The 12,254-nt window shown below is 39.8% G+C and overlaps 1 protein-coding gene across 4 annotated transcripts in view; it reads right to left on the bottom strand.

The window, feature by feature from the left end:
• The window catches only part of STAU2 (staufen double-stranded RNA binding protein 2), a 229,572-nt gene that overhangs the window by 216,253 nt on the left and 1,065 nt on the right, over window positions 1-12,254 (bottom strand). For all 4 annotated transcript variants that reach the window (XM_012723014.1, XM_012723015.1, XM_012723013.1 and 1 more), the window contains one exon: window positions 4,466-4,531. In XM_012723014.1, coding sequence (XP_012578468.1) covers window positions 4,466-4,483 — 18 coding nt within the window. In that variant the 5' untranslated portion in view covers window positions 4,484-4,531. Of the gene's footprint in view, window positions 1-4,465; window positions 4,532-12,254 lie in introns of those variants that run through there.

The raw sequence follows: 12,254 nt of genomic DNA, 5'->3' as shown, positions 1-12,254 counted from the left end.
AAAAAAAAAAAAAAAGGAACCACCAAACTGCTTATACCTCTGTGAATCCCCTGCTGTTGGACTCTCCCATGCTCTACTGCCTCATAAAGACTCCCCAACTCCTTACCAGACTGTCCTGTCAAGTCTATTAGAAAAACTCATCCAAACAATATTTACCTATTTAAGGCATTTGTTTTAAAAGATTATTTCAAAAATAAAAAGATTCGTTCACAGCCATATGCCTTGTTAACTTATATTTGCTACAGCTTAGTGTTAACTGGGTATTCTTTCCCTAGAAATAATCAAGCATCAGAGATAAAGATTTTAAATATACCACACTCCTACCTCGCACTGTACCCAGGAATGGAAACAAGTTAATGGAAATAAGTTCCCATTAATTATTTGGATAATGAATGAAAAAATATATAAAGTACTGATTATAAATACTGGCCCTCCCTAGAGGCACAGTTAGCAGCAGCTGCTTTAGTGTGAGTTTGATCCCGGGGGCCCTACCCCCACCCCAGGTGACTCACATGGCACAGCAGACCTCTCCTGTCTTGCTCATTGCTCCCCTCAGCAGTGTATTTCATTAATCTGCCTGTTCTGCTCCCTACTCTGTCCTGGCGAATCCTCTCACTACCACTGCACCTCTGGCCGATACCCCAGTTCTGTAGGCATAAATAAATAAATCCTTTAAAATACTGAGAAAATTCTCAATGAGGTGCAATGCAGACAATTTTATTTACAAATTAAGGACAATATGCCAGTGGACTACACATAAGCAATTCACAAGGCAACTGCACAAAAGGCAAACGCATAGGGCCTCCCTGGTGACACAGGGGTTAAGTCTCAGCACTGTCAAGCTATCCACAGCGACTGACTGTGGCAGAGCCCGGAAATTGCGTAAAACTTAAACCTTTATTACTCAGAGGTTCAAATCCTGCCAGGGAACTACCCAAAGGCACAGCAGACCTCTCCTGTCTCACCCAGCACTCCCCATATCATTTTGCTCCCCACTCTGTTTTTATGAACCCTCTCACCTCCCTCCCACCCACACCTCTGGCCTACACCCCAGTTCTTCTACACATAAAAAAAAAATTAATGCCAGATAAAATTTGTCAAGGAAGTACGAAACAGATAGCTCATATACTTTTTATAAAATTTGTCAAGGAAATAAGAAACAGCTCATATACTTTTTTTAAATATTTATTTATACATACAAGAACTGGGATACAGGCCAGAGGTACAGAGGGTGAGAGGATTCAGCAGAGACAGAGTGAGGAGCAGAGACAGACAGAGTGGGGAGCAGAACAGGCAGATGTGCTGAAGTCTACTGCTGAGGGGAGCAGCGGAGGAACAGGAGGGGTCTGCTGCCGCCTGGCGGGCACCTCCCTGGAGCTGCAGAGGCTGCGGACAGCTTCACAGTGCTGCTCTTCAACCTGCTGTGCTACCAGGGAGGGCCCAGCACATATACTTTTAATAGATCTCATTTTGTACTTTTGCTTTTTAGGAATCAAATATCTTTAAAATCCAGTGGCCAATATTTCCATTCCTAATATTTAATTACATGAAAGTAACAGACAGGGAGCACATCTGTGTGTCAAAACAGAAATACTTACTGTGGCACTACTTACACCAAAGTGTATCCAACAATACGGTTTGATTAAATAAGTTTTAGTACTTCCAAATTGTGGAGTACATAGATTACATACTGAATAATCCCAATTTTTTAAATAAGACATAGTCACATAAACACAAACATACAAAGACACAGAAACATACAGAAAAAAACATGCACAGAAAAAAATCTGTAAGTGTACACCCCAAAATGCTAGCAGTGATTATCTTTGTAAGAGAATAGTGGAATTATTTGCAGGTTTTCTTTCTTGCTTACCAATAGCACTTAAATTTTCTAAAATAAACACAAATATAAATAGTTAAGAACACATGTTTTTAAAGGCAAACAAACACAACTGCAACATTGAAGAGTCATTATCATAACAGAACATGGAATGTTACGAGGTTCCATAATTATAATCTCAGCACGTTAGTATCACATAATTAATATCACATAATAGCCTAGTTTTTAATTAGTTCTAGAATACACATGTAAGAATTTGTTAGTGCTATTCAGATATTTTAAGAAAACAAAAGATCTCCAAAATAAAAATGTAGTGCTAATCCTAAAAAGAGTGTTGAATAACAGTAAAAATCCAAATCCAAAGCTGATTATCAGCTTCAATCCCTTTTTATGTCTTTTCACATTTATCTTGAGACCCCCTCTTCACTCAAGAAAAACTTTTTTAAAACATAAAATTATTAAGAATTTATTTCACTTTAGGTTTACCTATGTAAGTATTTCCTATAATTTCAACTACTACAAATATAACCAATTTTACTAACTTTACCCCTCAGACTGGAATATTTAGGAGGATAAAACTCAGTTGATAACATGGGGATGGTCACTAAGTAAACTAGGAATGCCTATCCCTTATAAGAAAAGCATGTATAACTACAGGGACTATGCAAAATTTCTAGCCAAAGTTCAGAGAACTTCTTGTGGCCATACAGAACACTGCCTAGGAACTGTCTGCTATGCCTGATTCCCCAAGAGCAGTAACATAGTCAGTCAATAAATCCTCACCAGGACTGAATCGTAAGCTATAAATTTAAAAGATGTTGATTGTCGGGGCCTCCCTGGCGGTGCAAAGGATTAAAGCACAGCCACTGCGGTATGAGTTAGATCACCAGCCAGGGAGTGACCCACATGGCACAGCAGACCTTTTCTGTATTACCCTCTGCACCCCTCAGCAGTGTATGTCAGTCAATCCACCTGTTTTGTTCCCCACTCTGTCCCTGGTGAATCCTCACACCACCCCCACACCTGTGGCCTGTACACAGTTCTTGTATGTGCAAATAAATAATTTCTTTTTAAAAAGATGTTGACTGGCATAAAAATAAATGATTATTTCCATTTGTCTATGGCATAATATGAAAATTTCTTACTGAACCCATACAATTAATGGCAGGCAGCCATATAGTCATTTAGTGACATTTTCATACTGACAAGTCTGCAAGTCATATCTCAGCAAGCTTCATCAATCCAATGGGATCTGACAACTCTAAAGGTACACGAAGCACTGAGCACAGTAAAGCTTTACAATTCCTTTAACTCTTTATGAGCAGCATCTGAAGAAAGTAATACTTGTTGCACACACCAAAAAAATTGTACCACAAGGAGACAATCAAAGAACAATTTTGCAAAAGGGAAAAAGCTTCTATTAAAAGCACTGTACAAAGCAAGCATTGTGTAATACCAAAACTGACAATTAATTGGTTATTGTTAGAAAAAAGAGTTCTCATCACTTTAGTAACAAAATTCATTCAATTACTTACCAAATACATGAAAACTACATACAACAACCACCACTCTAGGACCTAGGGCATAAGTGTGAACAAGCCAAGGCGCTGAGCTGTGAGCATACTGCCTCACTCAGGCCTTCAGGGAGCACACCGCCCAGTGAGGGAGTTAACAACTACACATCTGAATGTAACTGAGCACGTCAAAATACTGAAAAAAAGGACAAGGTACTACAAGAGCAAATACGAGGCATGGGCATCAAGTGAGTCAATCACCGATGAGGGGAAGAGAAGTACAGGTAGAAGTAACCTATGCAAAGTGTCTGCTGAGAGAACCACCAATCCAGGAACTGAAGCAGGCCACCATAACTGGGGTGCTCAGAAATAGTGCCCAGGGCACACGGTGAAGCCTGAGGTGTATAAGGACATACAAGAGAGGAGATCAAGTCGGTAACTGTTACAGGGACTGGAGCTCACAAAATTGGTACATGATACAAAGGAAATAGAGATTTCTTAGGCAAAGTGACCAGGGTGAGCAGTGAGCAGTGGGGGAACACATAAAGTTGGTTTGCACTCAAAAGAAATAAAACATCATTTTCTAACATTGTATTTATGATGCAAAGCCAGATTTGTTGAGAATGGATAAGATTAGATGTATAAAGTTCTTGGGAAAATGCCAAGGCCCTACCAGAAAATATGTCATTCAGTGAATATTATATGCTGCAGTTTATTTAGCGGAGCACTTCCTTTTAGCCTTTTCCCCTGCTCTAGAAAAGGAGTACACTCATATAACTACTACACAAGATTTGTCACTAGAAATGCGTTCACTCTGCAGAACCGCCACCTATTCAAGCTATATCATGATTATAAGCATTCCGAACACACCAAATCCTAAGGAAATAGGACATAAAAAAGAAAAAAAAAAGGTACTGATGGCAGACTATGACTTCAATCGTAAAATAGCCTGTCTCACCCAATCTCTCGTATGATGAAGATATAGTATTTAATTGCTTGGTAAAGCAGTGGCAGAAGCGGTGGTCAGGTTGTATTATAGAACACTGAGTTAACATGTTCCACATTCTGTGACTCAAGCAGCATATAAGGATGACATAGTTTAACAACTCACCTGATTTATTTGAAGCATGTTAAGACAATATTGACCAGACAGCTGTATTCCTCAAGGCTCCAAAAACTGGAAAATGAAAATGAAGAAACAAAGTTCAATTTAGTTACTGATCTGACTGATTAACACATCAAACACATGCCCATAATCAAAATCAAATATAAAATGGAGTTGCTTTACATCAACATTGAACATTCTTTAATGACAAACATGTTGTAAACATCTGTTGTCCATCAAGTAGCCACTAGCCACAGGTAGCTACAAAGTACTTGAAGGTGGCTAATGCAACCAGAGAAACAAAATGTTAATTTAATGATATTTAAGTAAGCATATGTGGTACACTTACACACAGCACACCATTCTGGACAATGCAGATCTAGACTGAACTTTATCCCTTTTACTTCTAGTGCTCTAAGATAACTCCAGCAAAAGCAAAGCTGTTAAAAAAAAAAAAAAACACCACCTTAGGGCCTCCCTGGTGGCGCATGGGGTTAAGGCACAGCACTATGAAGCTATGTGCAGCCACTGGAGCGCTGATATTCACCAGGAGCGCTACCCACAAGGCACAGCAGACCTCTCCTGTCTCACCCGCTGCTTCCCTCAGCAGTGTCTTTCAGTAGATCTGCCTGTTCTGCTCCTCACTGTGTCTCAAGTGAATCTTCTCACTCCCCCACACCTCTGGCCTATACCCCAGTTCTTGTAATTTATTTATTTAAAAAGAAAATCTTTAAAAAATAAAATGTTAATCTGAACCTTTAAGATTTTATTTTAGGGCCCTCCTTGGTGGCACAGCAGGTTAAAGCACAGCACTGCGAAGCTGGCCATGGCCACTTCAGTGTAAGTTTGATCCCCCGCCCAGAGGTGACTCACATGGGGCAGCAGACCTCTCCTATCTTGCCCACTGCTCCCCTCAACAGTGTACTTTGTCAATCTACCCGTTCTGCTCCCCACTCGGTCTCTGATGAACCCTTTCACTGCCCCTGTACCTCTTTATGCAGAAAGAATTGGGATATAGGCCAGAGGTACAGGAGCAGTGAGAGGATTCACAGAAACAGAGTGGAGAGCAGAACAAGTAGATCAACTGACTGCTAACAGGAGCAGTAGGTAAAACAGGAGGGGTCTGCAGTGCCATGTGAGTTAAATAGAATTCAGAACCTTGTGGTGGGCCTCTGAAGTGGTAGTGCTGGGACTTGACCCCTAGGCCACCAGGGAGGCCCAGATTAACATGTTATATGTACTCCCGTTGCTCCAGTAAAGTTGGAAATAAGCTGGTTTTAAGTAGCTCTGATCTTATCCTCCATAAGATAAATTAAGCCTAAAGAATATAACACAAAGAAGTATTCTCTTAGATGATATGGAGAAGAGTGCATAGCAAGATGATGTAGTTGGAGTCTTTTTCCTGTTTGTGGCTTTATTACCACTACCAAAATAGCATGCCCATTTAAACTTAAATTTTTCCCCCTGAAAAAATCACTGTTCATTATGCCATTCCATTTAGGTTTGCCCCCTTCTGGCCTGCCCTCTTCCCTTTGGTTGTATTTCTTTTCTTGTGGTAAATCTTTTCAACATTATATTTATATATAGTTGTAATTAAATGTGTTTGGCTTTCATTTTCAAACTGAAGACAAGCCCAAAATGACTACAAGTTTCTAATATATTTCTTATTATAGTGAACTCAGCACCTGTATTAGTTTTTGTATTTTCCTATTTCATGTTACAGAAATAGGACAAGGCCTGAGTACCAGTGAATTTTAGCCCAAGCTCTTCAAATTACTTTTTGGGCTTTGATCAATTAGTCTGTGTGCCTGTGAGTTCTTATTTCCCTTTTTTCTATCTTTAAGAAATAAACTAAAGTTCTTACAGTAGCAGCCTCTAACAAACAGAATACAACAGAAATAGTGAGAGACCACTTCAAAAAAAAAGGGTTCTAAGAGGCCAAAACTGCCATCTTGTAAGTCTCTTGCCCTCGTTCTCTTATTTGTTTGCCATCCAGGAAACCAGCTGCCATATGGTGGCTTTCTGAACAGGCACACAGACAACGAAGCAAGAGAGACTGCTAGTCAATGCCCAAAAGAAACTGACACTTTCAGTTCAAAAGTCCCCAAGGAATCAAATCATGCTAAGAGATATATAAATAAGGTAGGAGGTAAATCTTCCCCCAGGTCAAGCTTTCAGATGAAATTATGGCCACCAATAATATCCTAACAGCAATCTAATAAGAGACCTTGAGTCACAGACACTAAGCTAAGCTACACAAGTTTCCTGTCCTACAGAAAGTGTGAGATAATCAATGTTGTTTTGAGTCCTTAATATCTGGGGTAATGTTATGTAACAAAAACAAAGACAATACTGTTCAAATCACAAATTTTATAATCGTATGGTATGTTAGCTATTACGATATTTAGAAAAGCAAAAAAAATTCTCTCTTCAAAGTAAGCTAAATAGTTATTAGAACTTGAAAGAGTAAATTATGAAACAAGCATTTACATTTCACTCAAAAAATAAAATCATTAAAAGGATAGCATGGGTCAAATTGTATTAAAATACACTAGGTATAATCAGAAATACCCAATCACCTTTCATGTTATTTAATTGAAAACAAGTCATGAAGAAGCTAAAGTGTGAGTAGACCACAAAAAGTATTTCAGTGATTTTGTGCCCTTTCCTAGAATAAGCATTCACCAACTTTGAGAAATCCCGTTTTTTTTAATGTAAGCCTCTAAAAGTTAAAACCGCTTATCTACTTAGACATATATGCATTTCTTCAATATTAGAGTTTGGTAACATGGCTAGCTGATTTCCCAAAGCAGGCATGGTAAGCTACAGGAGCACATTTTTTAGAGATTTAATCTTTTGATATGTAAAATGTAGCTTTGTGAAATATCAACAGTGAAAGTACTTATTCACTTAAAACTGGTCATACAATTTTAAATATTCTGTAACCGTTTCCTTAGCAACTGTAATACAAAGAGCTGCATAAGTTAGAACATATGAAATTAGTATGTTCATCTAGTACTATGTGAGGCAACAGGTAACATCTTGAAATTATTCTTTCATCAAACAAATTATACTAGATTTATATCAATATAAAAATTACAATTCAAAACTATACCTTTGACAATTCAGAGTGGTGTCAGTCTTTAAAACTTCACTTCTACTGACCTATATTTGAAACAACTTGAGGGGCCCTCCCTGACGGTGCAAGGGGGTAAAGCACAGTGCTATGAAGCCGAGGAGGTAACCAACAGGACACAGCAGACTCCAGTCTCCCCACGGCTCCCCTCAGCAGTGTGTTTCAGTCGATCTGCCTATTCTATTCCCCACTCTGTCTCTGGTGAATTCTCTCACCCCATACTTCTGGCCTAAACCCCAATTCTTGTATGCATAAATAAATAAACCTAAAAAAAATGATAACTATCAAGGCATATCAATAAAGTGTCAGTTTAGTATTGTCTATTGCTTCATAAAATCAATTTCTCCCCTCTTTGTCAAAGAAAAAAAAAAATGTTTCCAGTTCATTCCAATTACAGTTAGGTACTTTAGAGAAACCTATTCACATGTCTCCAAAATGCCCTCAGTGATATCCAATCAGGCACATTAGGACATGCAGTTCCAGATTCCCAGCTACTAAATGAAAACAGGCAGGGCAGTTTATGGAGAGTGGGCACTAATAACTGAAGGAAACTTGCTGCTCATGAAGAATTAAAAGTCCAACATAAAAAACAGCGGGGAGTGGAGGGAAGTACACAGGACTATGGTGATGGCACATGGGTGACTCGGTGATGGGAAACCCACGGGGATTACAACTGAGATAAAAAAAATGTACAAAATGATGTAAAAATAAGCTATTATATTATTAAAAAAAAAAAGAGTATTTTTATGAAGGCCTTTCCTGGTGGCACAGTGGGTTCAAGCACAGCACTAAGAAGCTAAAGCCATGTCAGCATGAGTTCCATCCCTGCCTGCCCCGAGGTGACCCACATGGCGTGGCAGAACTCTCCTGACCCGCCCACTGCTCCCCTCAGCAGTGTACTTCATAGATCTGCCTGTTCTGCTCCCCACTCTGTCTCTAGTGAATCCTCTCACCCTCCACATCTCTGGCTTGTACCCCAGTTCTGTATGAATAAATAAAATAAATCTTTAAAAAAAAAAAAGTTACATTTGCCTATCTGACAAACTGAGTTATACAAAATTACAACAATAAAATCCTCAAAAATACTGCTTAATAAATGACACTAAATACTTTTTTATATTTAATATAAAATTTAGGGCCCTCCCTGGTGGCGCAGTGGGTTAAAGCACAGCACTAAGAAGCTAAAGCCACTTCTGTATGAGTTCGATACCCGCCTGCTCCAGAGGTGATCACATGGCAGGAGACCACATGTCACAGCAGACCTCTCCTGACCTGCCCACTGCTCCCCTCAGCAGTGTACTTTGTAGATCTGCCTGTTCTGCTCCTCATTCTGTCTCTGGTGAAGCCTCTCACCGCCCCTGAACCTCTGTATGCACAAATAAATAAATCTTTAAAAAAAAAAATTTAACCTAAATATTGTATCAGTATCCCACCTTACAGTTAACAGGCAATTCCGCACTTCAAAGTTTTGTTAAATACAAAAAGCAAAAACATTTACTACCTGAATATTTAGACTACACACTACCACAAAACTAATTATCAACTCAAAACTTATTACTATAAAAAAATTCATTTTTTAAGCATGTAACCCCAAAAGATTACACTCAGGTAAAAAAAAAATTAGTATAAACTCTAGTATCTCCTTAAAAGTCTATAAAATATTCTTAATACTTATACAGATACCTCACTCTGAAAGAGTCCAACAAAAACTCATGAAAAACAAACATCATTGGCCAAAAAAAATTTAAAGGAAACAAACATTTATCAGACCTCAATTTTACATACCAAGTATCATACTTTGCCATTTTTACTTTAACTCATTTAATCACCTTGCCATGCCTGTATTATTCCCATTTTCCTACAGGTTGGGTAACTTCCCATTGCCATACTGCTAGGATTAAACCTAATTTTGTTTGGTGTGAAGTCCTCTTCTCTTCGTTATACATTAAATTACAAATAAAAACTTCTTAAATTTCTTCCTGTAATATTGGGCTTACCTTTAGGTCAACACAATCAACACAATGGCAAGGTACTTAGAAATGGGAAGGGGGGCGGGGTCATTCAACATTAAAACAATGTTTTGAGTACCTATAATAGGTACAAATAAATCTATTTGTAATTTGATCACACGGTGCATGTCTCAAATTATTTGGTCTAATATTAACACAAGCTTATTTTACAATATTTAGATTTCTCCCTCTTTATGATCTATATACAAAAAGGCTCAAATACCCAGCACTCCAAGTGTTCAAAAGAAGAGGACACAATATTAAAGGTATAGAGAATGGGGCCCTCTCTGGTGATGCAGCGGGTTAAAGCACAGCACTAAGAAGCTAAAGCCGCTTCAGCATGAGTTCAATCCCAGAAAGGGAGGTGATCCCTTTGGTGTCCCAGACCTTGCCTGACCTGCCCGCTGCTCCCCTCAGCAGTGCACTTCATCAGTTGGCATGTTCTGCACCCCACTCTGTCTGGTGAATCCTCTCACCCGCCCCTGCACCTCTGGTCTGTACCCAGTTCTGTATGCATAAATAAGTAAATCTTTAAAAAAAAAAAAAAGTATAAAGTTAGCAACAAAAAAATCAAAATGATGTATCTTCCAGAACCTGATCCTAAAACATAGAAACCAACCAGCCTTCCATATATAAAGTGTATATATAATATGTAACTCTGTATTTATATACTAAAAAGTCTGATGACCATCTTAGATATTTTTGATATTCTTCTTATTAAAAACAGATCACACTTTTCCAGAACTTCATTTAGGCATGCCAAACAAGCTCAAATATAAAATGTATGTGGTTTTCCATGCTGAATAAAGAGCCATGGTATACACAACTTACCCTCAAATAGGTTTAAAAAAAAAAAGTGTGCTGAGAGATCAACTGATAATTGGGCGAAATGGCTAACAGCCATTACTCATTACATGAGTATTCTTTGCATTATTGTTATTCCTGCTATTTGCTGTTAAATTTTAAATTATTTCCAAATAAAGTTAAAATTTTTAAATTACATAGCCTTCTAATTGTGGTTAACAACACATTCTTGAGTTTATATAGCAACATTTTTACAAATATGAAACAAAGATTTTTAAGGAAAAAATTACTAACTTGGTTAAGAAATACACACTCTATCCTACCAACTGATCACTTACAAGAATAAATTTTAAACTACGCTGCCATGCTGTGAAATATGGCAGTTGGTGACTTGAGTTGAAACCATAGTAGGGAAAGGGGGGAAAGCATACACACCACACAATCTGACACAATGCTTCACAAATTTAATACAGGCCTGCTGCAAAATACAGCAAAAATCTACCATCCAAGTGATGATGTGATCTTTCTGGTTTGCAGTAAAATATAGACAAACTGAACAATGAAAAAGGTGCAATATTACAAAACAATCAAAATGCAGAATGAAATCGTTTTGACGATTTTATTAAGAGTTTTTCCACCGCTGCTCAATTCACAACCGTGTATGTGAATCAAGTTCAAAAAGCAAGGACAGGAAAGAAATATCCAGGAGAAATGTTGCAATCTTTCCTCCTACAAGGTTACAAGTATCCTGCCAGTCCATCACAATTTTGCTTTAAAGTGTTCACCATGCTTTCCTAAAACATAAAGCTGCATCAGAAGTGTGATGCTCAGCACAAGTTCACCAAAATTGTGAAATCCAACCCTAAAATTAAAGGTTTATAGCAAACAGTGAAATACCTTTCAAGGATCATCCCATTCCTTTCTGCAGAAACCACCCACTTTTAAATCCCTTAGTATATTCCACTAATTGGTCCTTCTCTACTATAGTATGCCTTAACCTTGGTGGAGGTGGGAGCAGTGGACAGTCAGGCCAAGTGTGGACCCTTTGCAAAGAAAATTATGCACAAATGCAAAATTCTGCACTTATTTTCAGGGACTTCCAGAATCCAGAGGCCATTATCCCCGCCCCCCACCCCTAAGAATCCCAAAGAATTCCAGTTTAGCGTTCTCTCAATGGCCCCTGCAGAACACCCCCCCAAACCACAACCCCAGCTTCTCCCGGGAGGTAGTGGAGACTCGGCCCTCACACAGTGGATTCTGTAACTGATCTTTGTCTCTTCGCCCAACTCCCTTCACCTCCGCAAGGTCACTAACTGCCAACTACCCCTTTAAGCAGAGCCATCACGGTAGTAGTTCGTAAGAGCCACAGCAGAACTTGCCTGTCATAGGATAAATTTTGTCCCCTCCGCCCCACCTACCTTCCCCATTCGACGAGCTACGTCTTTACCACTTGCCCATTATACAGAAATAGCCACTGCCACCTCCGCCGGCGCGCCCCTGCCCCCCGCCGGCGCACCAGTCCTCCTCCTCCGGCGCCCCCAGGCCCACTCCCGCTGACCCTCCCGGGCCTTCCTCCGCCTCCCCTCCGCGCCCATCCCCTCCCGCCTACAGGGACCCCCCACGGCCTCCTCTCCCAGACAGCCGCCGTCCCTCCTCCCCGCCGCGCCGACCCCAGCCCGCACGACCCCGCCTTCCAGCGCCCTCCGCCGGGCTCCCGCCTCCCCCAGCCCCCAGCGCTCCATTTGTGCCGGCCTCCGCGCCTCCCTCCCGGCTCCTCCCCTCAGGACACCTGTATCGTCCCACCCCCCTACACACAGACACAGACACACACACACACACACACACA

Source organism: Condylura cristata, unplaced genomic scaffold (genome assembly GCF_000260355.1).
Source record: "Condylura cristata isolate star-nosed mole 26May11 unplaced genomic scaffold, ConCri1.0 scaffold00009, whole genome shotgun sequence".
Classification (NCBI taxonomy): domain Eukaryota; kingdom Metazoa; phylum Chordata; class Mammalia; order Eulipotyphla; family Talpidae; genus Condylura; species Condylura cristata.
Note: the sequence above shows the minus strand (reverse complement) of the source record. Positions and strands in the feature narration are given on the sequence as shown.